The sequence below is a fragment of the Chinchilla lanigera genome, unplaced genomic scaffold (genome assembly GCF_000276665.1).
Source record: "Chinchilla lanigera isolate Chin_1 unplaced genomic scaffold, ChiLan1.0 scaffold00117, whole genome shotgun sequence".
NCBI lineage: Eukaryota > Metazoa > Chordata > Mammalia > Rodentia > Chinchillidae > Chinchilla > Chinchilla lanigera.
Genome location: NW_004955518.1, coordinates 657,267 through 685,161, shown reverse-complemented (window position 1 = coordinate 685,161; position 27,895 = coordinate 657,267). Strand labels below are relative to the sequence as shown.

General features: G+C 38.0%; 1 protein-coding gene across 1 annotated transcript in view; it reads right to left on the bottom strand.

Moving 5' to 3' along the window:
* The window catches only part of Fam216b (family with sequence similarity 216, member B), a 19,176-nt gene extending 10,155 nt beyond the window's left edge, over nucleotides 1-9,021 (bottom strand). The window contains 4 exon segments of the mRNA XM_005415322.1: nucleotides 4,198-4,306; nucleotides 5,659-5,708; nucleotides 7,108-7,169; nucleotides 8,851-9,021. Of these exon segments, the coding sequence (XP_005415379.1) occupies nucleotides 4,198-4,306; nucleotides 5,659-5,708; nucleotides 7,108-7,169; nucleotides 8,851-9,021 (392 nt within the window).
* Between the last annotated feature and the right edge of the window lie 18,874 nt (nucleotides 9,022-27,895).

Here is a 27,895-nt window from a genome sequence, read left to right as displayed (position 1 = left end):
CTTGTCGAAAGCTTTTTCTGCATCTATTGAGATGATCATGTGATTTTTGTGTTTTGCTCCATTGATATGGCGTATAACATTTATAGATTTTTGAATACTGAACCAACCCTGCATTCCTGGAATGAATCCAACTTGGTCATGATGTATGATTTTCTTCATGATTTGCTGGATTCTATTTGCTAATATCTTATTGAGTACCTTTGCATCTGTATTCATTAAGAAGATTGGTATGCAGTTGTCTTTCTCGGTAAGGTCTTTCTCTGGTTTTGGTATCAGTATGATCCTTGCCTCCAGAAATGCGTTAGGGAGAATTTCTTCCTTTTCAATTTCATTGTAGAGTTTGAGGAGCGTTGGTATTAAATCTTCTCTGAATTTCCTGTAAAATTCTGCTGTGAATCCATCAGGGCCGGGGCTTGTCTTTGTCAGTAGGTTTTCAACCATGTTTCAATCTCATTAATTGATATTGGGTTGTTCACAAATTTTACATTTCCTGGACTCAACGTTAGTAATTCATACATATCTAGGAATCTGACCATTTCTTCTGAGTTTTCTATCCTTTCGGAGTAAACATTTTCAAAGTAGGTATTAATGATCTTCTGAATTTCTGTGGAAGCTGTAGTAATTTCATCCTTTTCATTCCTTATTGCATGAACCTGAGTTCTTTCCTTCCTTTTTTTGATAAAGTTTGCTAGGGGTTTATCAATTTTCTTTACACTTTCAAAGAACCAGCTCTTTGATTCATTTATTTTTTGGAGGATTTTCTTTGTCTCAATTGTATTAATTTCTTCCATAATCTTTATAATCTCCACCCTTCTTTGGGCTTTGGGCCTACTTGTTCTTTTTCTAAAAGTTTAAAATGCAGCATTAGGCTACTTATTTGTTCGCTTTCTGTTTTCCTTATGTGCATTCACCACTCTAAATTTCCCTCTGAGGATTGCTTTCATTGCATCCCATAGATTCTGGTAAGTTGTGTTCACATTTTCATGTGTTTGTAGGTATGTTTTAATTTTCTGTTTAACTTCTTCTGTGACCCATTGGTTGTTCAGGAGGTTGTTATTTAATTTTGAAGTGTTTATGGAGTTTTTGGAGTTCCTTTTGTCATTAATTTCCAGTTTCCTTGCACTGTGGTCAGATAATATGCACGGGATAATTTCAATTCTTTTGCATTTAGGTAGGTATGCTCTATGGGGTAGGATGTGGTCTATTTTAGAGGAAGACCCATGTGCAGCTGAGAAAAATGTGTAGTCTGATGTTGTGGGATGGAACATTCTGTATACATCTCCTAAGTCCATTTCTTCACAGCTTTGATTCAGATCTATTATTTCCTTGCTGATGTTTTGTCCAGTTGACCTATCTCTTTGTGTCAATGGGGTGTTCAGGTCCCCTGTTACAATAGTGTTATGAATTATATGGGTTTTCACGCCTGATAAGGGTTGTTTTATATAATTTGGACCTCTGATATTTGGTGCATACATGTTTATGATTGTTATCTCATCTTCTTGCAGTTTTCCCCTGACAAGGATGTAGTGACCTTTATCTCTTTCGATTGTTGTTGGTTTGAAGTTTACATTGTCTGCAAACAGAATTGCTACACCTGCTTTTTTCTGGGTTCCTGTTGCATGGAGGATTGTTTTCCATCCTTTGACTTTTAGTCTGTGAATTTCCTTTTTAGTAAAATGTGTTTCCTGTATACAGCATATTGTTGGATTTTGCTTTTTAATCTACTCTGCTGGTCTTTTCTTTTGACTGGAGAATTGAGGCCATTTACATTTATAGTTATAAATGATATGTGTTAACTTATCATTTTCACGTTATTTACTTGTGTTGGTGTCCTGCTTCTTCTACCTGTTTACTTTCTTGCTCTTCTTGCCATTTCAATCCTACTGTTGTTCTTGAAATTGCAGTCATATTTTTCTCTGTCTAGGATATCTTTTAGTAGCCTTTGTAATGTTGGCTAGGCGCTCATGAAGTTCTTCAATTGTTCTTTGTCGTGAAAATATTTTATTTCTCTGTTGAATTTGAGGGATAGTTTGGAGGGTACATCAGTCTTGGTTGGAAGCTGTTCTGTCTTAGAACTTGTAATACTTCGCTCCAAGCTCTTTTTTTTTTGTTTTTTTTTTTTCCTCCAGTACCAGGAACCGAACTCACGACCTTGCGCATGCCAGGCAGGCGCTTTTGCTGCTGAGCTAAATCCCCAGCCCCTCCAAGCTCTTCTTGATTGGATGGTTTGTGCTGAGAAATCTGCCGCGATTCTGATGGGCTTTCTCTTATAGGTAATCTGTTTGTTTTCTCTAGCAGGTTTTTTTTTTTTTTTCCCCTCTGGTACCAGGAACCGAACTCACAACCTTGCGCTTGCCAGGCAGGTGCTTTGCTGCTGAGCTAAATCCCCAGCCCCTCTAGCAGCTTTTAATGTTCTGTTCTTTTGCTGGAGATCTGGGAATTTGACTGTTATATATCTGGGTGTAGTTTTATTTTGGTTGTGGTTGTTTGGAGTTCTATATGCCTCATTTACCTGAAAATCAGGTTCTGTTTCCATGCTTGGGAAATTTTCTGCTATGATTTCTGCAAATATTCTTTTTATGTCATTTGTGTTGCCTCATGCTATTTCATTGACTCCTATAAGTCGTACATTATTCCTCTTTGCTCATCTTGCAGCTGTTGAATTGATGTTTCTTCGATCCTTGTTGATTTTACAAGATCCTTTCTTTCATGGTGGCTAGCTGCCATGCTGTCTTCAAAGTCTGAGATTCTATCTTCAGGTTCATTAAAGTGGTTTTGTCAGCTTTCAATGGCAGCTTTGTTTTCCTGAAGTCTCTTTGAATCTGGTTCATGCATTCTAAGTCCTTTCCATATTTTTCATTTAACACTTTTGTTCTTTGCCTTTGTTCTTGTATTTTCTTATATGTTTCTTCTCCAGAATTTTTTAGCAGATCTTTCATTATTATTGTCATTTCAATTTTTGCCTGAGAGATTATTTCTGATCTCATCTCTTTTATGGCCTTATGGAGTTGTTTCTTTACTTCCATTGCAATCATTTCAGCTATTTCAGGCATGTGATTACCACATTCTCCTATGTTGCTTTCTCCTGGACTTGTTCTGATTGGGGAGAAGTTCTGGGATTGTGTTTTAGTCCTTCACTTTGTCATGTTTTCTACTGGATGTAGAAAGGTCAGTTTCCCTCTTTAGTGGCTGCACAGCAAAGGCCACTAGTGTCTTCAGTTCTCCTGTTGGTCAGGTTTGCCCCTCAGTGACACCTGAGAAGCACTACTTAGTCTCTGGTTTTTTGGAAGTTTTTGATTTGTGTCTAGTTATCCTCAGTCTCAGACGTGGGCATTGGTGTCAGCTGATTGCCGACCATCTGATCCATCGTCCCCTGCAGTTCAGGGCACGTGCATGGCCCAGACTCGGGCTGTACTGGTGTGACAATTCCAGTCTAGTAGTCTTTTGATCTCAGGCATTTCAGGGTACAGGCAAAACCCATACATGATCTGCAGGGTCTTGAGTTTGTGGACCACCTGTTTCTGTGTCTCCAGTCACTTCAGGACACATACAGGAACAAAATGGAGGCCAGACGGACAGCAATCACAGACTGTCTGTGTTTGCGACCCCCTAGGGTGTCTGGGTGCAAGTAAAGCACGGACTTGAACCATAGGCCCAGAAGCTCTTGAAACACTCACTCACTCGGCACAGGGCTCCTGCAGAGATGGCTCACATGTGAACCCCAATGACAGCAGTCCACGGGGCTTCTGAGTGAGGACTTCCTGTCTGTGGTGAGTGCACGGAGGGCAGAAACTCATACTGTAATGTCAGTGGGGTCCTGGGTCGCCTGCTCTGCCCCCAGAAGTCAATGGGAAATACCTGGCTCTCTCTGTGAGTTTCTGCTGGGATCTGTGGTGGTGGGAGTAAAGCAGGGACCTGAACCACGGGACCAGCAGCTCTTGGAGCACTCACTTACTTGGCAAAGGGCATGTGCAGGGAGGGGCGGCACGCACACCCCAGTGAGAGCAGTCCCCGGGGCTTCTGAGTGCTTACCTCCAGAGGTAATCATTTTTAAACGTGGCTAGCCAACCATGTTGATAAAATAAATTGGTAGGGACCATTCCACTTGAAGTATTTATCTGAAAATGTGACTTCTGGCTGCAGCACACAAGTTTCTTCTTGAGGTGCCGGGCTCCATTCCGGCTGTTAAACTTACCCAGCCGCTGCTGTTTCTGAAGGCTGTGAATATGGTGGGCATGCAGAGCCTCCCACTGGGGCCTAGAAGTGAAAATCCTCATGATGCTATAAAAGTAACACTTGGCCTGGGCTGAGGTCCTGCCAGAGCAGAGCAGGTAATTTTGATGAGTCTCTACAGGATTAAAAGTGTGATGTTTTCAAAGCTAACTTTCACAGGAAAAAGATTCCTGTCTTTCTAAGCATATACATTTTAATATACAGCAATTGGAATAGAATAATGAGGTCACTGCCCTCCTTAATTTTCTTAAACAATGTTCTGCTAGTCTGTTTGAGGATAAAAATGGGTAAGAAAATTGTTCTTGGTAAGTAGGTCATGGTTTTGGATTGAACGAAGGAGATCTAAGGTTTTCTAAGACCTTAGATTTTGTTGATCCTTACTGAGGAAAGTAGGTTGTGAGAATCTACATAGAGCCTGAAGTATCCCAGGCCTCAGCATGAGTGAAACTTGCAATGGAAATTTCCAGTGAGCAAGGGAAACAGATGAATAGATGGGTAGTGTGGTAAGAAATCTACTTTACTTGTAAGCAGCTACTCTGAAAACAGAATGAACTGCCTATAATAGTCAAGGCAGGCTTCCTAAGTGAGATGAGCCTACATCTGAGTTTTAAGAGTAAAGGAGAGTCCCTGAAGGGCTAAAATACAGCTTGTGAGATGGGGTGGGCAATACCAGGGCATCTGTTAGAAATGTAACTTCTTGGGGCTGGAGATACAGCTCAGTGGCAGAGATCTGCCTAGGGTATACCAAACCCTGGGTTTCATCCCAAGCAGCATCTGCCCACACACACCAAATCCTCAGGTCCCCATGTGCTGCTGGGCTAGCAGTTGGGGTCCAGTACTGTTTTTACACTCTCCAGATGATTCTCATACATATTCACTAAAATTTAAGAAATACTGGACTGGAATAAAAAATATAAGCTAGTTACATACAGAAGGTAAACTTGTCACAAATTCTCCTATTGGGCATGAAGTATCTGAATATGTAAGAATTAGAAAACGGGACTTTTTTTTTTTTTTTTTTTTTTTTTTTAGTTTAAAGGAAGCATAGAATCTGATTTCAAAAAGGCTATAAAATTAGGCAGAAGAAAATGGGAACCTTTTATGCTGAGTTTAAAGATTAACTTCTACTTGAGGAGCTGCTAAAATTCTGTACACAAGGCAGAGAGTCTTAACAGGGATAATTTTGACTCCTAGTAGACATTTAGAGAAATTTTTGACTGTCCCAGTTGGTGTGAGGGGAGAGAGATGCTACTCCCACCGGTGAGTAGAAGCCAGAGAGGCTGCTCAGCACCCTACAGCGCACAAGGCACCTCCCCACTCCTTTGTCAAAATGCCATACTTTACACTGGCCAGGGTTTTCATTTTAAAAGATCACATTGGCCTTGCTGTGCACAATGGGCTTGAGAGAATATAGATGACTGGTACAAAGATCATTCAGAAGGCTGCTGTCATAGAGGTAGGGAGGAGCAGGAAGACTTCAATTGCTATGTTATACCTACTGTAATTAAGTGCTTAATTTTATGTTGTTCTAAGCATTTTGGTTAGAGCATTTCTTAAGTTATCATAATCCTATGAGATGGATAATTTGTTGTGCTTATTTTACAGAGAGGGTAACTGATAGTGGATTCAACATCTAGACAAATCAAGGTAAAATATGTTTTCCCTAGGTGAACAAAATTTGAAGCAATGATGAATTTTTCAAACCTAGCCAATAACATGAAATACAAAAAACAAGTGGAAAGTAAAGATTCCACACACATGCACGCGCACACACACACACACACAAAATTTTATTAGTTAGAAATTTTGTGGGAGACTGAAATGTGTCAGACAGGTTGCTTTTGAGGTCTAGAGACCTTAAGTTTGATATTGAAGATATATGCAAAATAAAACCAAGCATCTCACAGCTTGGGAAATCATATCAATCTTACAATTTCTGATTTAGATATTCTAAAGAATAATATATTTGAAAAAGAAAATGGATTCCACAACTAATTAAACCTTTCAAATGGTTGAGAATAGGGCAATATGAAGACTGCAAATGAATTTCAGGTGCAAACCTTCAAAGTACAATGGGAATTTCTATTATACAAGATAAATCTTCAAAGTTAAGGTTCTATGTTATGTAGGAAAAAAAAATGCTATTTAGAATAAACTATTAAATATAGTCATCTTTCTTTCCTGACTGAGATACAGAGTGAAGGAATTACACTTGCTATGAGTATGTCTCCTTCCCATGTGATATAATAGAAATTTAACACGCTGGGAAGAGCAGACATTGGAATATGGTTGCCATGGCGAAGTCTTGGAAACCCTTAGTATTTTCCCCTCTGCTCATTCCTTTGCCCTTACCAGCAGTACAGATTACAGAATATTAGGAAGTAAGAATGCAGCAATTCAAGTGTAGAAGGAGAGCCTCTGGACATATCAGACTACTATCAATACCTGAGCCAGAGGCACACTGAAGGAGAGAACATATAAAAGAAGTCCTATGGCCTTTTAAACTGGACAGGTGAGAGCCTCCTCCCTTCTGTAAGGCTCAGTCCTCTCATCTTCAGAGTAGTGTTTACAGTGTCAGCATCACTGGCTATTTAATTAACTGAGATCATGGACTTAAGATGTTTTACTTCATGCCAGTTTCTTCTCACTTCAGCCTCCCTAATAAATGTTCATGTGTGCGAACACAGGCACACACACATTACATATATTTTAAAAGTATTTTAATATGTGTGAAGTTTCTGGTTAGTTCTGAGTTCACAGATCTAACGCTCAGAACTCCCAGAAGAGAAATTCATTAGAGAAGCATCAGTCATCATCTCTGTGCTTCCTGTTTCCATGACATAAACTTATGCATTGAACTGTTTCATTTATTACCTCTTTTCTTTAATGGGTGCTCTAGAAGCCATACCAATCAAGGTAAGGTCTTTCCATATTCTCTGTGATTGAAACCTATGCATTCACATTATCTCAATATACTTCCTCCAATTTTCCACATCTGTAGAGCAGAGAATGAATATTTTTCAAAGCTGGAAATGTTTCTTATATCCTAAAATTGTGTAAAGAAATGACTGATGATCTTCCTTGTGTTAATAGTTCATGTGTGTTTCTCTTTGTTTCTTCCTGAGGAAATTCATCATATCTATTCAAATATTTTATACCTGAGAAAGTGTGATTAAAATGCTTGGAGAATTAAAGAAGAAAATTCTACAAAATAATAAACCTGAAACAAACAAAAAGAAAAACAGATTTGCTTAAAAAGAACTTACCTGGGGTGTTGTTATTCTACCCTTTTTAAAAGCTAGTATTCACACACAGTGTGGTTTTCTTGCAAAGCTATCTGTCCATAAAGTTGTGGTGGAAATTCAGTCTATTGATAAACTGATATCCAAGCAACATCATGCGATGAAATAGAGGTGAAAAACTTGGCTGCATGCCTCTTCCTGCTTCTGGGTGACATTCAGCTGCATGATTTCATATTTTTTCTTCCAATTTTGTGTCTAATCAAAGGTTAACTTCTAAATTTATTATATCTGTACTATGTACAGACACAGGGGATGAAAAAGCAGAGAGACGGATACCTAAGGTCAAAGGTCAATAAATTCATCATTGCAACATGAGTATTTCCCAAATTTAAGGTCAGTAACATCCATTCTCATTGCTCTGAATGATGAAGGAATAATTCCAAAGTTTAGAGGTATGCACATAAATTTGACTGTAGTCACCTATAGAATTATCTCATAGTTCCAGTTCCTTTTTCACTTTGGAGATGGGGATATAATGTTCTCCACATTTGATTTTGATTAGAAACTGTATAGGAAGATAATGAATCTGTGGCACAAGATGTTCACATTGACTTCATTTCTTCTTTTTTTGATAATTATTATTACAGACTTCCTTCCTTTCTCAAGAATCTTCCTTCTGAATGTCAGTTATCTGCAAAGAGGAAGAGTTCCTAGGGAAAAAATGGGAGCAAAAATACCTGAAGAAAAACCACAAAGTCAAAATTTAAAGAAAGCTGAGGGAAAGAAAAATTACAGTGGTAAGAATTGTGAATTAGATGCTTAAAGAAGAAAAAGCTTAACCAACACAAAAGATTTACAGTTTTTGTCAATAATTTGAATGCAGATCTTCTGGGGAAAAACAGCAAGAATTTACAAATACCAGTAATCCCACAAACCCAATGGATCTGAAGGGTTGGTGGTTCTCTACCAAGAAGTAAATTGACAGTTGTGTGCAAAGTTGACATTGTCAACTGAGTGTTCCTTGAATGTTTTTCCAGGATATGATCCTTTCTAGGGCATACCATATTGATTGATGTACTTCTGCCCAATCAGGAAAATTGTGATAAATCTAGGTATTTGATAAAGATGTCATTTGTTATATGAAATCTCTTTTAGGAATTTTGGAATTGGCTAAATGAGTAAAATGAATATTAGGTTATCCAAGGATGGGCTAGTATGCTAAAGTACTATCATACATAGTGATGAAAGAGAGAGAGAGAGAGAGAGAGAGAGAGAGAGAGAGAGAGAGAGAGAGAAAGAGAGAAAGAGAGAAAGAGAGAAAGAGAGAAAGAGGAAGGATAGGAAGTTCTATCCAGAGCCCATGAACCTGACTTACCAGACACCTTTGCTTCTGTGTTCTTGCTATTATTGCTGTCATCATGTTGCTGTACCAGCTGCTACTGCCACTGATGTGGCTAACACTGATGCTACCGTCACAGAGATGCAAACAAGAGCCATGAAAAAAAAATGGCTCCTTTTCTCCAAGCTCCCGTCTCCTTCCTCCCATTGGTGCCAACTGGTTCTGAAATATACATGGTGCAGTCACCCTGCTATTGTAGCCAAGAGAAGGACATAGAAGGATAAATACAAAACTGAGATGACAGACCCTGTACCCCAAATATAATTATGATAGAGATTATAATGTTAACTACCAGCAGAAATTCTTTATTAACCAGAACTTCTGAGACTCAGATATCTCTGAGATAAGAGGGTTCTTGACCATTATTGGTGCCATCCAGAAAGAAAAATGGACCCTGGGACAGGTTCCCACAGTCTTTAGGAGTACGGCTAGGTGGTAGTTGGAAACGTCTGCTGGATCTAAAAGAACACTATGTACTGACATTTTGAGAAAAATAGAAAAAGTTGTTTACATCAAAGCTTTATTGCCTATAAATAAGACACTTAGGATTGCATGAGAAAGGGAAAGTTTTGGGATGGGGAGCAATCCATAGGAGAAAGAGCTGTTGCCTCAACTCTACGCAGAGTCTAACCTATTCCTCTTTGCACTCTGCTTTCTCGTTGGGCTGCATAGTCCCTTGCATTCAATCTTGTTTGGCGGTGTTGTGTGTGTGTGTGTGTGTGGGGGGGGTAGAGCAGATTAATCTGGGTTTTTTCTCTCATCTTTTCATGGAAAATTACTTTTTCAAAAGGTCAAAATAAAAGTTTTCACATACATAAACTCTACAGAGATCACTGGCCCTCAAAATAAGGAAATTTATTTGGATTCTAAGAGCTCTTTTGGAGTGTAAACTACTTTTAGTGAGACAAAATTACTTTAGACATAGAAGCAGTGATTATCAGCAAAAGAAAAGCTGAAAATGGCTCCCTACATGCTAGGGAGTTCAGAAAAACAGATTTCAGAAAGTTAAGAAAAAATCTAAGATAAAATACACCTCAAGAAGGAATATGTCTAGAAATTTAGTTTTGACTCTATAATCTCAAAAAAATTGAAAGGAAGAAAGAGATATTATAGCAAAAGTAACTAGAATAGTTGCACTGGGAGCTGTCAGAAAATTCTAGACTTGAAGCCAGGTTATAAAAAAATTATAAGGTGGGTGTGGTGGCACACGCCTGTAATCCCAGTACTTGGGAGGTTGAGGCAAGAGGATCGTTGCTAGTTTGAGGCCAGCCTGGGCTACAAAGTGAGATCAAGTCCAGCCTGAACTGCATAGGGAGACTCTGTATCAAAAAGACAAAAAAATTATAATACTTACAAAATATGTTTTTCATTAGGGACCAGCAATGCCTCTCCAAAAAACAAATTCAGTAGCATAGCTGTTAAGTGTTAGAGTCAGGACTTCATCTCCGGAACTAAAGAGAAATATAAGCAGCACACACCCTACTGTAATGGAAAATTATCCCTGCTATTCAGCCATACCTGAAGAGAAAAGGTACTCATCTTGTTATATCCTTGAGGTACATTTTATTCCCACCTGGATTGGTGTTTGGTTAGATAAGAGGAAGCTTCAGTTTCAGGACTAATGGTCAGATTTCTGGAACAGGATATTAGTCTTATTATGCTGAGTCATTGACCTTCTACTAAAGCTCCTGGAAAGTCTTCCTGCAAAGAGGCATCCAGTGGCCAGGCCTGTCAGTCCTAACCCAGGTATGTTCAAATTCACAGAGGATATCAATGTTTGTTGGTCCTTGTCTATGAAAACTCTCTCCACCTATATTCTGATTTTTAAAAATGTGCAGTAGATAAAAATGCCACCTACTATTCAACTGTGATTTATTAACATAACTTTACAAACATTTAAAAGTTAATACTGGCAGAGGTGTATTCTAAGAGTATCATTTCCTTTTAATGTTGTTCTTGTTGTCAATAGATAAGGTTAGGGTTCTGGGACTTTTAGATATTCTAGACCTGCTGTTTCTGAACTTGACAGTGTGCCTTGCGAAATCCTAATGGATAGATAAGTACAATTTCAAGCTTCTTTAAATTTTACAATAAAGGATGCTCAGCAATGGATCAATGACAGCAAGTTTCTGATGTTACACCCTGATCTATTCCAAGTTTTATCAAGGATTTGAATGAAAACATGGCAGGCAAAATTATTAAATTTCATATGATCTATGTGGAATGAAAAATACAGTGGGTCACAGAATTAGGGTAATAAAAGACTTTGTCAGGTTATAGTGACTGGCTATATATAATGGGATGAAATGTAACAAAAATAAAAGCAATTCTTTATGTGGGGTTCAAGAACAGCACTACAGGCACAGTAAATACAAGGGATGTTAATAAGGCACCAGAGCAAATTATGAGTGTGTAAGCTGCACCAACAGAAGCCTAGTTTGTAAAACAAACCAGAATCTGGTGCGCTTTGTGCTGGAACATTATGTTCACACAAGAGGTACAGGTAAGTTAAGACACTGTTGCTGAAATAGAGATGCCAAATCAGACCTGGCACACCTGTTAGAGCTGTCAGTCCTGAAATAGACCTGTGTGGGGGGAAAATGTTGCAAAGAACATTCAAAGGGCTGATATATTTAAGAGATTTTAGTGTTATTCTCCATTTCCCAAGAAGTGAAAATTAGTGTCAATAAGTAGAAGCTAGAGGGGTTCAAGTTTCTGATGGGATAAACAACCTCAGGAAGGAGTGTTCTCCCCATTTCTAGAAATGTTAGAAAAAAAAATTTCAAGTGATGAGAATTCCATGCAGAGTATTTAAGCATTGCCTTGAGACTCTGACCCTATATTTGTTATTCCAAAAGCCGTATGTTAGCCAGAGTGTCCTGACCCTTCCCGATGCTGTCCATCTTTTTCTCCATAAGTTCTTGCATTCTTAGCTTTGATAGAAATAAAAAGATTGATCAGTTCTTGCATGACTTGTTTATTACGCACAATCCTAAGCACTTTACATATATCAACTCAGCTAAGTCTCCTACCAATACTGTGAAGTGGATACCTACTGGTGAGAAAATGCAGTCAAATAAAAGTTAAATAAGCCACATGTTATGGACTTAATGTTGCTTTTGTGTTGTTTTGATTTTGTCTTCATTGTTGTTTTGTCAGTTTTTAAAACCTTTTTAAAAAAAGAATTAGATACACAAGGTACAACTTCCCTATCTGACCTCCTCAAATATCCTCCTCAAATTCAGATGCTGAAAGCCTACATACAGGTACTTAGAGATAGGGAACTCTGGGAGGTAAATAGATTTAGACAAGGTTGTGGGGGTAGAGCTCCCATGATGGGATTAGTGTCCTTACAGAAAGGAAGAGAGACCAGAGTTCCCTCTCTCTTTGCCAAAGGTGAGCACTACCAGAAAGGGGCTGTCAGTGAGCCAGCAGGACCCTTACCATGAGCCAAAGCTACTGGCACTTTGATGTTAGACTGACTTCTGGGTCTCTAGAACCATGAGAAGTCAGTATTTTTAACCTACCTAGTCTACGATGTTTTGTTATAGCTCCCCAAACTAAGACACAGTCTTTTTCTCACAGAACTCAAGCAATCTCATGCCAGCACCTATCTTCTTTCTTACTGGTATAAATTTAGCTCTGAAAAGAGGAGCCAGTGAAAGTGCTTGTCTTACCTCCTAACTTTTGCACAGGGATTTCATTACACAGATGGGATAAGGAGGGGATATTGCAGTGTGGAGAGAAGGTGAATTTGAAAATGAAGGATTCCCTGGAAGAAATGAAGGTTTGTACACATCCACATGGTAGTGAGGAATATGGCTCCCTGGAGGACTACCCTAAACACTGAAGTTTTTGATGAATTTTCTGTAATCTTACCTGAACATCATTGTGAAGTCATAGATAAAATATAACATATAACATCTGTTTACAAACAGAAATGATTCTGGGAAATGTCAAGTATGCTAGCTCATATTGGTCAGCTTTCCACTACTTGACAAAAAACCTGAAATAAATGACTCATAAGGAAGAAAGGTTTATTTGGGCTCGTGGTTTCAGTCTGTGGCTGCTTGGCCTGCTGTTTTGGGCCTGTACCAGCACAGTTCATTGTGGCTGGACCATGGAGTAGAAGAGGTGTTTTCACCTTGTACACTGAGAAAGAGAAGGGAAAGGGCCAGGGGCCCAATAGTCCCTTCAGAGGTGCATTCTCCAGGGCCTCACTTTCTTCTACCAGGCTCTACCTCCTAAAGGTTCTGTCACCTCCAGCAGCACCACAGGCTGCTGACCACACACTCAGCACATGGGATTTTGGGGAGCACTCATGGACTTATACAGTTCTGTTTCATTATTGACATGTATCAGGATATATTAAGCTGATAACAAGAGGTGCCAAATGAATGACAGTTTAAACCAGTAAGGACTTGTTCTTGTCACCACATAGGAAATGAAGAAAGATGGTTGGTGCCATTGGTCCACTGCTTTTGGGGTGGTGTCTGTGATTCCCTTGGCCTTTTCCTCACAGTATTGAGCTGACTGTTTCATTATAACTGAAGATGGGGCACTGAGCAGAGAGTTTATCTTCATGTACCTTTCTCCTGCTAGAGAGGAAATTGAATTCCTGGAAGCCTCCCAGTCAACTTTACCTATTATCTCATAGGCAGGTATGACGGATAACCCTGAAGGTTGACATATTGGATTGAGAATGCCTTGGAAATTAGTAAAAAGCACCTCTGGGTGTGTCTATGAGAATGTTTATAGAAATGATTGCCATGCAGGAAAACAAATGAGGGACAAGACCCACCCTGAATGTAGGCAGCACCATCCTGTAGACTAGAGGCCTGAACAGAATAAAAGCAGCAGAAGGAGGAAGCCTGTCAGCATTCTCTAATCCTCTGTGTTTCCTGGTGCCATCCAGTGAGCAGTTTCCTTCCACCATGCCCTTCTGCCATGAGACTTCTGCTTCGTCATGGGCAGAAATCTAAAAGTGATGCACTGGCGGATGGCAGACTACCACCTCTGAAACTGTAGGCCAAAATAAACCCTTCTACCTCCGAGTTTACTTTCCCAGGTATTTGGTGACAGTGATGTAAAAGTGACTAAAGACAGCAGGTGTATTGCTATTCCTGCTGAACAGTCACAAAACCATCCTAGGACAAATAACAACACATATTTATTTCTCTCTCATGGATCTGAAGCCAGTTGCAGTGGCCCTGCTTTTGTTGGTACGTTGGTAGGTCAGATAGGGAAATTGTACCCTGTGTATCTCATTCTTTTTTCTTTTTAAAGATTAAAAAAACTGACAAAACAATAATGAAGACAAAATCAAAACAACACAAAAGCAACACAAAGGATACATAACCTCAAAACAAAAATGATAGGAATTAACAGTGGTTGCTACATTACATACAATTATCTTCAATGAAGTTGCTCAGTTCATGAGATGTAAGAACGCAAAAATGATAAAACATCAAAGACAGTAATTAATAATAAAAAAAATGGAAATGATGCAGTGCTTCACCATACAAGATGGTAGGGGTTCAACAATGGTTCTTATGCTGCATATTGTTGTTTTCAGATCAGTCATTTTGATTACCAGATTCAAGCATGCAAAACTGGTCAAGAAAAAAGAAAAATTTAAGCATTGACTGTTCCTTTCAATAAACCACAGACAACAGTATGCCTATCCCAGCTATCCTTATGCATACACGTAAATTTTGTTCTTCATTTTAATGAGACCCAGTATATGCTTTTGTATGATAGAGGCCAGTGGCTTCTGGAGAGGCAGGTGGAGGCTTGTAAATGGCATGGTCTTACTTCTGCCCACATTGAGTCTAAAACCAGGCAGAAGCAACCAATAGGGAAAAAGGAAGACTCCAAATTTCTGTAGGAAAGGAACAGTGTCAGCAATATCTGCCATATAGTAAGGATTTAATATTGAAATCATTTCATAGTTCTATTCACATCTTAAACTATAAAAGCTCTAAGCTATAGCACATTTAAACAGACAATTGTCATTTTTTCCCTGGTTTTATCTCATAGAACAGCGATGATGAGGAAGAAACTATAATTTATTATAGTGTGCCTAGTATGTCAGAAATTGTGCTAAAGAACGTAAAATAGACTACTTTATTTGTTTTTATAACTGTTTCAGATAAATATTATTATAGTTTTATGGAGGTAAAAATAGAAACTTTAGGAAGATACATAAATATATATATCTAACAAGTTGGAGAGTTGGAGTTAGGATTTATGTTCAAGTTTCTATGCACTAAAGCTTTTATGCTTTCTATTATACATGTTGTTTTTATTATACTCTGTTCAATTTGTTTAACAGTTACTTCTGGAATATTCCATGTGAAGGCACACGCAAGAAACATAATTCCTTTCCAACAGAATACCTCTTGTAAATTGGATCAATCATTGTACCTTTCTGAGCTATTGCCTCTCCAGGTTAAAATGAGTTCCTTCAGCAACTCACTGTGTCATGTTTGTACTCCCTGTGACACTGCTGTTTTGCAAAAGTGTTCAGGTAATCAGATATAGGAGAAAGCCCTTTAATAAAAAATTAGGACTAGTAGGTTACTGATGAGTCACAGGAAGATAATTAGAACAGAAATCATGAAAAATGCTTATATGTCTTTAAAATATTACCTTTATTTAAAACATATAAGTATAAACCTATTTTCTAATCTTTTAAGGTTGGGTCAAAGCCTTTTAATTACAAGTAGTATTTGTTGGTAGTGGGCAATAAAATAATTGTGCTTACAAGGAGCACTTGGCACTGTGTAAGGAGGGCTCTTCAGTTCTCTCCATGTCAAGGACACCATAGGGTACATCAGGTATAGACCAAAAAGACCAAGTATCTCAGGGCTGCACAGACCTCCTAAAAAAGGCCTCAGAGCCTAGGTGTCAGTAAGACTCCCACTGAGGAGATTGGGATCATTTAGCTGATGGGATCTCACATCAGTGAACATAAGACACATTGTACTCATCGTACTGTTTATGAATTCCAGTTCTGTTTCTTTAAATGAAGGCAGATCAGCCACGGTTCCCAGCTGTAACTCGTGGAGAGAGCCAGGTATTTCCCATCTACTTCCTGGGGGCAGAACCATCCACCCAGGACCTCGCCACCATGACAGTCTGAGTCTCTGCCCTCTGGGCACCCCAGCAGATGGGAATTCCTCACTCAGAAGCCTCGGGAACTGCTCTTACCAGGGTGTGCAAGTGGGTCCTCCCTCTGGGGGCCCTGCACCGAGTGAGCAAGTGCTCCAAGAGCTGCTGGTCCCGCAGTTCAAGTCCATCCTTTACTTGTTCCCAGATCCCCTGGGGGGTCACAAGCAAGGGTGGTCTGTGATTGCTTTCAGTCCAGCCCGCATGTGGTTTCTGTATGTGTCCTGCACTGACTGGACACACAGAATTAGGTGGTCCACAAACTGTCAACCCTGAATTTTGTGTCTGGATTTGACTGTACCCTGAACGGCCTGGCGACATAGGTCCACTGGATGGGGATTGTCAAACCAGTGCAACCTGAGTCTGGGCCGTGCATGTGCCCTGAATTGCAAGGGGATGCTGGAGCAGGCGGTCTGCAATCAGCTGATACCAATACGCGTGTCTGAGATGGGGCATAACTAGATACAAATCAACAACTGCTGGAAAGTCCCAGACTAAGTAGAGCTTCTCAGTGGACACTGAGGGGCAAGACTGATCAACAGGAAAACGAGGGAAACACTGCCTTTGCTGTGCAGTCTCTGAAGAGGGAAACTGAGCTTTCTGCATCTGGTATCAAACATGACAAAATGAAGGACTAAACCACAATCCAGAACTGTGTCGAATGAGAACAAGTCCAGAAGACATTGACATAGGAGAACTTGGTAAACACATGCCTGAAATAGCTGAAATGATTGCAATGGAAGTAAAGAAATAACTCCATAAGGCCATAGAAGAGATGAGATCAGAAATAATCTCTCAGGCAAAAAAATGAAATAACAATAATGATGAAAGAACTGCTCAAAATATCTGAAGAAGAAATGCATAAGAAATAGAAAGAAAAATACATAAGAAAATAGAAGAACAAAGGCAATGGACAGACATTAAATGAAAAATATAGAAAGGACTAAGAATGCATGAACTAGATTCAAAGAGACTTCCAGGAAAACAAAGCTGCCATTGAAAGCTGTCAAAACCACTTGAATGAAGCTGAAGATAGAATCTCAGACTTTGATGATAGCATGGCAGCTAGTGACCATGAAAGAAAGGATCTTGTAAAATCAACAAGGATCCAGGAAAAGTCAATTCAAAAACTGCAAGATGAGGAAAAGAGGAATAATATATGATTTATAGGAGTCAATGAAACAGCACGAGGCAACACAACTGACATAAAAAGAATATTTGCAGACATAATAGCAGAAAATTTCCCAAGCGTGGAAACAGAACCTGATATACAGGTAAATGAGGCATTTAGAACTACAACCAACCAAAACCAAAAACTACACCCAGACATATAATAGTCAAGTTCCCAGATCTCCAGCAAAAGAACAAAATATTAAAAGCTGCTAGAGAAAAGATATAGATTACTTATAAAGGAAAGCCCATCAGAATCATGGCAGAATTCTAAGCACAAACCATCCAATCGAGAAGAGTATTGAGCAAAGTACTGCAGGTCCTGAGACAGAACAGCTTCCAACCAAGACTGATGCACCCTGCCAAACTATCTCTCAAATTCAAATGAGAAATAAAATATTTCCATGACAAGGAACAATTGAAGAACTCCATCAGTGCCAAACCAGTATTAAAAAGAGTACTAAAAGATATTCTAGACAGAGAAAAATCTGACCGCAATTTCAAGAACAACAGAAGGAATGAAACATCAAGAAGTGCAAGCAAGTAAACAGGTAGAAAAAGTAGGACACCAGCACAACTAAATAACATGACAATGATAAATCAACACATATCATTTATAACTATAAATGTAAATGGTCTCAATTCTCCAGTTAAAAGAAAAGACCAGCAGAGTGGATTAAAAAACAAAATCCAACAATATGCTGTATACAGGAAACACATTTTACTCAAAAGGAAATCCATAGACTAAAAGTCAAAGGATGGAAAACAATCCTCCATGCAACAGGAACCCAGAAAAAAGCAGGGGTAGCTATTCTGTCTGCAGACAATGTAAACTTCAAACCAACAACAATCAAAAGAGATGAAGAAGGTCACTACATCCTTGCCAGGCTAAAACTGCAAGAGGATGAGATAACAATCATAAACATGTATGCACCAAATATTGGAGCTCCAAGTTATATAAAACAACCCTCATCAGGCATGAAAACCCATATAATTAATAACACTATTGTAACAGGGGACCTGAACACCCCATTGACACAAAGAGATAGGTCAACTGGACAAAACATCAGCAAGCAAATAACAGATCTGAACCAAAGCTGTGAACAAATGGACTTCGTAGATGTCTACAGACTGTTCCATCACACAACATCAGAATACACATGTTTCTTAGCTGCACATGGGTCTTCCTCTAAAATAGACCACATCCTAGCCCATACAGCATACCTACTGAAATGCAAAAGAATTGAAATTATCCCGTGCACATTATCTGACTACACTGCAATGAAAGTGGAAATTAATGACAAAAGGAACTCCAAAAACTGCATAAACACTTCAAAATTAAACAACAACCTCCTGAACAACCAATGGGTCACAGAAGAAATTAAAGAGGAAATTTAAAAATACCTACAAACAAATGAAAATGTAAATACCACTTACCAGAATCTATGGGATGCAATGAAAGCAGTCCTTAGAGCGAAATTTGTAGTGGTGAATTCACATAAGGAAAACAGAAAGAGAACAAATACATAGTCTAATGCTGCATATTAAACTTTTAGAAAAAGAACAAGTTAAGCTCAAAGCCCAAAGAAGGCAGGAGATTATAAAGATTATGGCAGAAATTAATGCAATGGAGACAAAGAAAATCCTCCAAGAAATAAATGAATCAAAGATTTTTTCTTTGAAAGAATAAATAAAATTGATAAATCCCTAGCAAACCTTATCAAAAAAAGGAAAGAAAGAACTCAGATTCGTGCAACAAGGAATGAAAAGGATGAAATTACTATAGATTCCACAGATATTCAGAAGACCATTGATACCTACTTTGAGAATGTTTTTACTCCCATAGAGTAGAAAACTCAGGGAAATGGTCAGATCCCCGGATATGTATGAATTACCAAGGTTGAGTCAAGAAGATGTAAAATTCCTGAACAACCCAATATCAATTAATGAGATTGAAAGCGAGATTAAAAATCTACTGACAAAGACAAGCCCAGGCCCTGATGGATTCACAGCAGAATTTTACAAGAAATTCAGAGAAGATTCTCAACACTCCTCAAACTCTACAATGAAATTGAAAAGGAAGCAATTCTCCCTAACTCATTTCTGGAGGCAAACATCATATTGATATAAAAACCAGAGAAAGGCCCAACCAAGAAAGAGAACTGCAGACCAATCTCCCTAATGAATACAGATACAAAGATAGTCAATAAAATACTAGCAAACAGAATGTAGCAAATCATCAAGAAAATCACATATCACGACCAAGTTGGATTCATTCCAGGAATGTAGGGTTGACTTCATATTTGCAAATCTACAAATGTTACACACCACATCAATGGAGCAAAAGACAATAACCACATAATCCTCTCAATAGATGCAGAAAAAGCTTTTGACAAGGTCCAACATGCATTCATGATAAAAACTCTACAGAAAATAGGAATAGATGGTCTTTACCTTAACCTGATCAAAGCCATCTATAACAATCTAACAGCCAGCATCATTCTAAATGGACAAAATCTGAAAGCTTTTACTTTAAGTTCAGGAACAAGACAAGTATCTCTGCTGCCACCACTCCTCTTCAATATAGTTCTTCAACCACTAGCCAGAGCAATTAAACAAGAGAGAGAAATAAAAGGAATAAGGATAGGAAAGGAAGAAGTAAAACTATCACTCTTTGCAGATGATATGATACTTTACATGGAAGACCCCAAGAACTCCACAAGAAGACTCATTGAATTAATCACCAAATTCAGCAGTATAGCTGCATATAAAGTCAACACCCAAAAATCGGTAGCATCCTTTTACACAAACAACAAACACAGTGAGAGAGAAATTAAGGAAACCATACCTTTCACAATAACATCCAAGAAATTGAAATACTTAGGAATCAATACAACAAAAGAAGTAAAAGATCTATTCAATGAAAACTACAGTAGTCTGAAAAAAGAGATCGAAGAAGATTTCAGTAAATGGAAAAATATTCCTTGCTCATGGATAGGAAGAACCAACATTGTGAAAATGGCCATACTACCAAAACTGCTGTACAGATTCAATGCAATTCCCATTCAGCTACCATGAGGATACCTCAGAGATCTCGAGAAAACATGCCTTAAATTCTGGAACCAGAAGAGACCCGGAATAGCAAAAGCAATCCTGGGTAACAAGGACAAGTCAGGTGCAATCACAATCCCTGACCTGAAATTATACTATAAAGCTACTGTCATAAAATCAACCTGGTACTGGCTAAAAAACAGACCTGAGGATCAATGGAACAGACTGGAAGAAACAGAGACAACCAAAAACAGACTCAGCCACCTAATGTTTGATAAAGGGGCCTAACAAACTCACTGAATGATAGCCTCTTTAATAAATAGTGCTGGAAAAATTGGCTTGCCACCTGCCAAAGACTGAAAATAGACCCATCTATCACCATGCACCAAACTCAAGTCAAAATCACTCACAAATCTCGATATTAAAACAGAAATACTAAATCTATTGGAAGACAAAGTAGGTAAAAATCTTAAAGAGATAGGGGTAGGCAGAGAGTTCATGAACAAAAACCAAACTGCACGTGAAACACGTCAAGGAGTCAACAACTGGTATCTCATCCTATTGAAATGTTTCTGCACATTTAAAAAAATCACCAGCATAGTAAAATGTTAACCCACTAATTTGGAAAAAATTGTACCTGACTGTCCCTCAGACAAAGGGCTTCTATCTAGAACATATAAAGAATTAAAAAATATCAGCTCCCCCAAATTCAAAGACCCAATCCAGAAATGGGCAGCTGAGATGAATACACACTTCTCAGATAATGAAATACAAATGGCAAATAAATACATTAGAAAATGTTCAACATCATTAGTCATTTGAGAAATGCAAATTAAAACAACACTGAGGTTCGACCTTACCCCAGTAAGAATGGCTAGCATTAAGAATTCAGCCAATAACAAATGCTGGCGAGGCTGTGGAGAAATAGGAACTCTTGTTCACTGCTGGTGGGAATGCAGACTGATGAAAGCACTGTGGAAATCAATTTAGAGATTCCTGTGCAAACTAGGACTAGAGGTCCCATTCAATCCAGCTATTCCTCTTCTGGATATTTTCCCAGAAGATCTAAAAACATCAAATCCAGGGATATATGTACACCTATGTTCATAGCAGCAGAATTTGTAATTGTTAAATTATGGAAGCAACCCATATGTCCATCCATCGAGTATTGAATAAGAAAACTGTGGTGCTTTTATATAATGGAATATTTCTCAGCTATAAAGAAAGATATACTCGAGCCTTTTATAGGTAAATGGTCACAACTAGAGACCATACGCATAAGTGAAATAAATCAAACATACATGTGCAAACACCACATTGTCTCACTAGTGTAAAGCCTGAAAGAGGTAGATAGACATTGCAAAATAATAGGAAAATGCTCAAGGGTAAAGGGCAACGGGATGTGAGAAAAGAGAAGAGAACGAAAAAGAAATTTTGTATGTATGTATACACAGGATAGTTAACATAGTTGATCTACTGTCTTCTATTTCTTTGGTGAAAGAAACTGTTAATGAGTCCTTGACTGATCACTATTGCATGTCTCTATTTGTTTTCATGAGAAACCACTTTGAAGATATCAATATGTAATCCAAGAAGCATTGTTAATTTCCTACCACTTTGTTTGTAAGTCTGTATTGTCTGTACTGTTCTTTTGCTATTTTGTGAATGGTTGTCTGTCTGTTAATATTTTCCTCCTTTTATTTAAAAAAAAGAATAAAATGAAGGCAGATCTTGGGGAACACTTGCGAAAAAAGTGGGTTACAGTGTCCTTTCAGCTTTCAAATTTTTCCCTCTTTTGCAATTATCTTATCTACATCTAACTGGACAGCACATACTTTAGTGACTCATTTGTTAATTCTCCCTAATGACTCAGTTTGGTTTTTGTAGGAACTACTCTTGTAATCATTTTATGTAGACTTCATTAAATCATGTACTTAAAACAAGAAGTAGACTAACATAAACAGGCTTTGGAGCACACCCACCTTGCTAAGTACACAACACAACTGGGCACGCTGTTAGGTAGCTGGGAGATTCCACACAATATTAGATCGGTTCAGAGAACTTCTATTAAAATGTTTCCTGGATTTACTATTAATGACCCAAGGAAAGTCCCTTGCATCCCAAATGGCAGATGGAGTGGATTGAAAGGTATTTTGTGGTTGAATTTCCCATTAGCTCTTGGCTTCATCTGTTTCCTATAGCTAATAACACGTTAGGTAAGTTTTAAAGAAAAGAGGCTTATTTCAGGGTCATAAGGTCAGGAGCCACATATGATGAGGACCCTTCTAACAGAATCCCAAAGTGGCTGAAGGCATCACATGGCAAGGGACAGGGAGGTCATGTGTGTGTATTTCTTGTGGCCTCGCTTTTCTCATAGTCAGCAGGATTCAAACATGGAGGTTCCACTGTAATGATTTTAGCTAATCTTGATCACCTCCTGAAGGCCCCACTCTTAACACCATACAGTCTACCCTCTTAATACCTAACAAGGGGGCTAGATTTCAACACGTGAAACACACTGAGGACCACACTCAAACCACATCCAAGCCATGGCAGGACTGTTGCTTATTTTGTTTCTTCCCCTCTTTTGACAAATATTCTGCTTTTGTATTCTTTGATTTAGTCCTTTGATCTTTTATTTGCTATTCAATATGTAATACAGAACCCAAAGAGGAATAGCATAATGAAGCACAGCTTTATATTTTTCTCAAATGAGAAAGGGCTTTTCTTGTTTTATTGCAGGTAGATCTACTGATCCAATTCCAAAGAGCTCTCCCTAGCTGGACGTGGTGGTGCATGCCCATAATCCCAGCACTCAGAAGACTGAGGCAGGAGAATTGCAGTGAATTTCAGGAAGGCCTTGGCTCCAGAATGAGTTCAAGGCCACCCTGAACTACATAGGACTACACTCTCTCAAAAGCCAGAAAAAAACCCACAAACAAGCGAAAGAGATTCCATGTGCATTTGACCTGGAAACGCATCACGATGTCACCTCTCACAGTTGTCCCTTCATCTTCTGCCCAATATGCTGTTCTCTGACTGCTGGCATAACTATCAAAGTTCCAGCCACCCACTTGTCCTGATATTGGAGATTAGACTTTGAGATCATCATTTTCATCATTTCTGAAACCAAGTAATAGTACTATGTCTGGTCTGATAGTGTGTCCATGTTTGTGAATTGGGCTTTATAGTACTTTAATATCAAGTTAAATGGTAAAACCCTGTATATATTTGAATTAGAAATCTTGAGTTTGCAGGCTAGTTCCACATTATTTTACCTTTTCTTAGATTTCTTAACCTTCAAATTTTAAGCTTTTTCCTTTGTAAGAAGGTGATTTCAATAGATCCTATATATTACAAGGGTTATTTTGAGTATTAAATGAGATAAAGTAAGAGTAGAGTTCAGTTCATAGTTACCTTGCACAGAGCTTACATTACTAGTACATGTATAAGAATTTTATGTAGATGATCTTGTTCAGTGCTTACATCAACCTTGTGAGCCAAATACTATTAGTGTCATGATAGAAAAATCTGAAGCAAAAAGAGATTTAAAACTACACCATAGCTGGGGGTGTAGCTTGGTCATATAGCATTTGCCTAGCATGATGAGACCCTAGATTCAATATCCAGTACTGGAGAAAATAGCCCAAACACACACTCTGAATCATGTCACTATTGGAAGGAGTCCATATGATTTAACCCCAGGTAGACTGGCCCCAGAACTTGCCCTGTTGAGCACTGTGCTAAGCTGTCTCTATACTGGTAGCTTTACACTGAAGTTACTGCTCATACCTATACAACCTCGATGGAGGAAAAGTGGCAAAAGATTGAGGCTCCTTTTTCTTGTTGTGGTCATTTCTCCCACTTTCCTGTACCACAACTTACTCTCTTCTTTCACCTTTCCTGTGCACATTACACAGTTGTGGCCTCTTCCTTCTGCCTCATGTCATATATCCAACTCTTCTTATTCCCAACATAGGAGGAGCCACTTGTTACTCCAGGCCTCTAGCTGACAGCACCTGACACAACAAAAGCTGAGGTTTCTTGGGTCAGGCTAATTAGCCAGTTTCCATGTTTCTAAACTCCTGAGTCTGATTGTGCTTTTAGAGACTGCCTTAGCCTGTCAAGAAATTTCACTCTGCTCTACACACATGAGTGGCAAAGCAGACTCACCAGAGCCTATTTTCTTGGCATGATCAGGATAATATTAATAAGGTATTGGTTCTCTTAGAATCCACATCTGGATAAGCTATGTTGAATCATATAAAATTTACAATCAACTAACCCATTACTAGAGAAACATCGAGGAATTATCATCCTCATCCAATGGTAAAATAGATATTTTGTTACTTTAACTCTGTTAACTTTTACTGATTTTACTCTTTCATTCAACTTCGTCAAAGTAATTTTGATCATGTATTATGTTATCTCTCTTTTATATTTGTTACTTTCAAATATTTGCAAATTTTAAAAATGTTATGTGTGTGATGTGAATAGATAACAGAAATCTATACTTTCCTGGAAGTTTAGGGCATTTTGAAAAGAAGTTGTGATCACTTCAGTTTCTTCAATAGGATCATGACTCAGAGGAATGCCACACAAAACTTGGGTCTAACAAAGTCTGTTTAAGTTGCTGAGAATAAGAATGTGAACTATGATCTTAAGGATGGTACAAGCTAAGGGAATGCTTAACTATTTCAGTGGTTGTGTCCCCCAAAATGCTGATGAATGACTTTAGATCTACATAGCTGACGCTTCTGATAAGTGCATATTAGCAATCTTGTGCCGGGCTTTGTGATGTTCAATCTTTGTATCAAAGATTTGAGATGTGCTATGGATAAATGATATGTAGTACATTGTTACTCCCTTTGAAAATAAGCATACTTTTTTTTTTATTTTAGATTTTTTTTATTTTAAAGAGAGTAGTAAATGAGAAACAAACCAAAAAACAGAACAGTAGCAGCGTACCAGTATCACGAACATAAACAAATCAAAGTAAGAATGTTAGAAGTGATACAGGGTCTCAAGACTAAATAATATGAATCAACAGTGGTTGTTACGTTATATATCGCTATCCTCAACTACATTGCTCAGATTACCAGATGTAAGAATGAAAGATTGCTCAAACCATTGAAGAGAATAAGAAAATAATTCTACGATAAAACATTAGAGATAATACAGAGTTTTACTAGACAAGATGGTAGGAGTTCACCTTTGTAATTCCATTGCATATTGTTACCTTCAAATCAGTTGCTCAGACCACCAGACACAAGCATGCAGTCAATCGGAACATAAAAAATTGTAAGCATTGACTGTTCATTTCAATACACCATCAGACATCAGCAATACAGTTATAGCAGCTATTCATATATATAATTATGTTTTATCGTTTCTCGGCCTTTTGGCTAAGATCAGGTGTATAATTATGTTTTGCCTTCTTTCTTTCTTTTTTCTTCTTTCCCTTATCCCAGTCATTCCTTTCTTTGAGCAATTTCTTTCCCTTTCCTGTAATCTATTGTACATTTTGAGTTTTACCTAATCTTCCAGATTCCTACACCAAGGAGACAATATGCTGTTTGCATATGTGGGTCTGATTTATTTCCCTTATGAATACAATCTCTAGTTGCATGTATTTATGTACAAAAACCTCGAGATTATAATTTTTAATAGCAAGTAATACTCCATTGTATAAAAATACCACAACTTTTTATCCATTCCTCAGTGGATGGGCATCTGGGTTGTTTCCAAGATTTAGCTATAACAAATTGTGCTGCTATAAACATAGGTGCACATATATCGCTGTGGTATGCTGTCTTTAATTCTTCTGGGAAAATACGCAAAAGGGGAATAGCTGTGTTAAATGGGAATTCTAATCCTAGTTTTGTGAGGAATCTCCAAATTGATTTCCAGAGTGGTTTCACCAGTCTACAGTCCCACAAGCAGTGGAGTAGGGTTCCTTTCTCCCCACAGGCCCTCCAGCATTTATTACTGGCTGATTTCTTCATGGTAGCCATTCTTTGGGGTGAGATAGAATCTCAGTGTTGTTTTGCATTTCTCGAATGACTAATGATGTTGAACATTTTTCATGTGTTTATTTGCATTAATATCTCTTCATTAGAGAAGTATGTATTCATCTCAGCTGCCCATTTTTGGATTGGCTCATTGAATGTTGGGGGGCTGATTTTTTTAAAATTCTTTCCATGTCATACATAGAATTCTTTTGTACTTTTTGAGTTTTACCTAGTCTTTCAAATTCCTACACCAAAGAGATAATATGTTGTTTACACATGTGGGTCTGATTTATTTCACTTGTGAGTATGGTCTCTAGTTGAGAAAGAAATTGCTCAAAGAAAGGAATGACTGGGATGAGGGAAAGAAGAGAAAAGAAAGAAGGAAGGCAAAACATAAGTATATATATGAATAGCTGCTATAACTGTATTGCTGATGTCTGATGGTGTATTGAAATGAACAGTCAATGCTTACAATTTTTTATGTTCCAATCAACTTTGCATGCTTGTGTCTGGTGGTCTGAGCAACTGATTTGAAGGTAACAATATGCAATGGAATTACAATGGTGAACTCCTACCATCTTGTCTAGTAAAACTCTGTATTATCTCTAATGTTTTATCGAAGAATTATTTTCTTATTCTCTTTAATGGTTTACCCAACTGAGGGGCAGTTGGATAAAATTTTTTCCCAATTCTTGGGTTTTCTTTTTACTCTTTTGGTGATTTCTTTAGATGTGCAAAAACTTTTCAATTAGATGAGATCCTTGTTGTTGATTCTTTGAAGTATTTTCTGTGCAGTTTGATTTTTGGTCATGAAGTCTCTGCCTACCCCAATGTCATCAATATTTTTACCTACTTTCTCTTCCAATAAATTTAGTGTTTCTGTTTTAATATTTAGATCTTTGATCTATTTTGACTTTAATTTAGTGCATGGTGAAATACATGGGTCTAGTGTTAGTCTTTGGCATGTGGAAAGTCAGTTCTTTCAGCACCATTTATTAAAGAGGCTATCTTACTTCCAGGGAACATGTTTGGCCCCTTTGTCGAAGATAAGGTGACAGAGTGTGTTTGTAGTTTTATCTGTATCTTCTAATCTGTCCCATTGATCTTCAGGTCTGTTTTTGTGCCAGTACCATACTGACTTTATCACAGTAGGTTCATAATATAATTTCAAGTCAGGAATTGTTATGTGTCCTGCCTTTTCTTTGTTTCCCAAGATTGCGTTTGCTATTCTAGGCCTCTTCATTCCTAAAGCATGAACTTTAGCAATGTTTTCTCTAGATCTGTGAGGTAAACTAATGGTATTTTAATTGGGATTGCATTGAATTTATACAACAATTTTGGAAGTATAGCCATTTTCACGGTGTTGGTTCTTGTTATCCATGAGCAAGAAATATCATTCCATTTTCTGATATCCTCTTTGATTTCTTTTTTCAGAGTTGTATAATTTTCACTGTGTAGATATTTTATTTCTTTTGTTAGATTGATTACTAAGTATTTCATCTTTTTAGATGCTATTGTGAAAGGTGTGGTTTCCCTAATTTCTGTCTCGGTCTGTTTGTTACTTGTGTACAGAAATGCTATTGATCTTTGAGTGTTAATTTTATATCCAGCTATGCTAC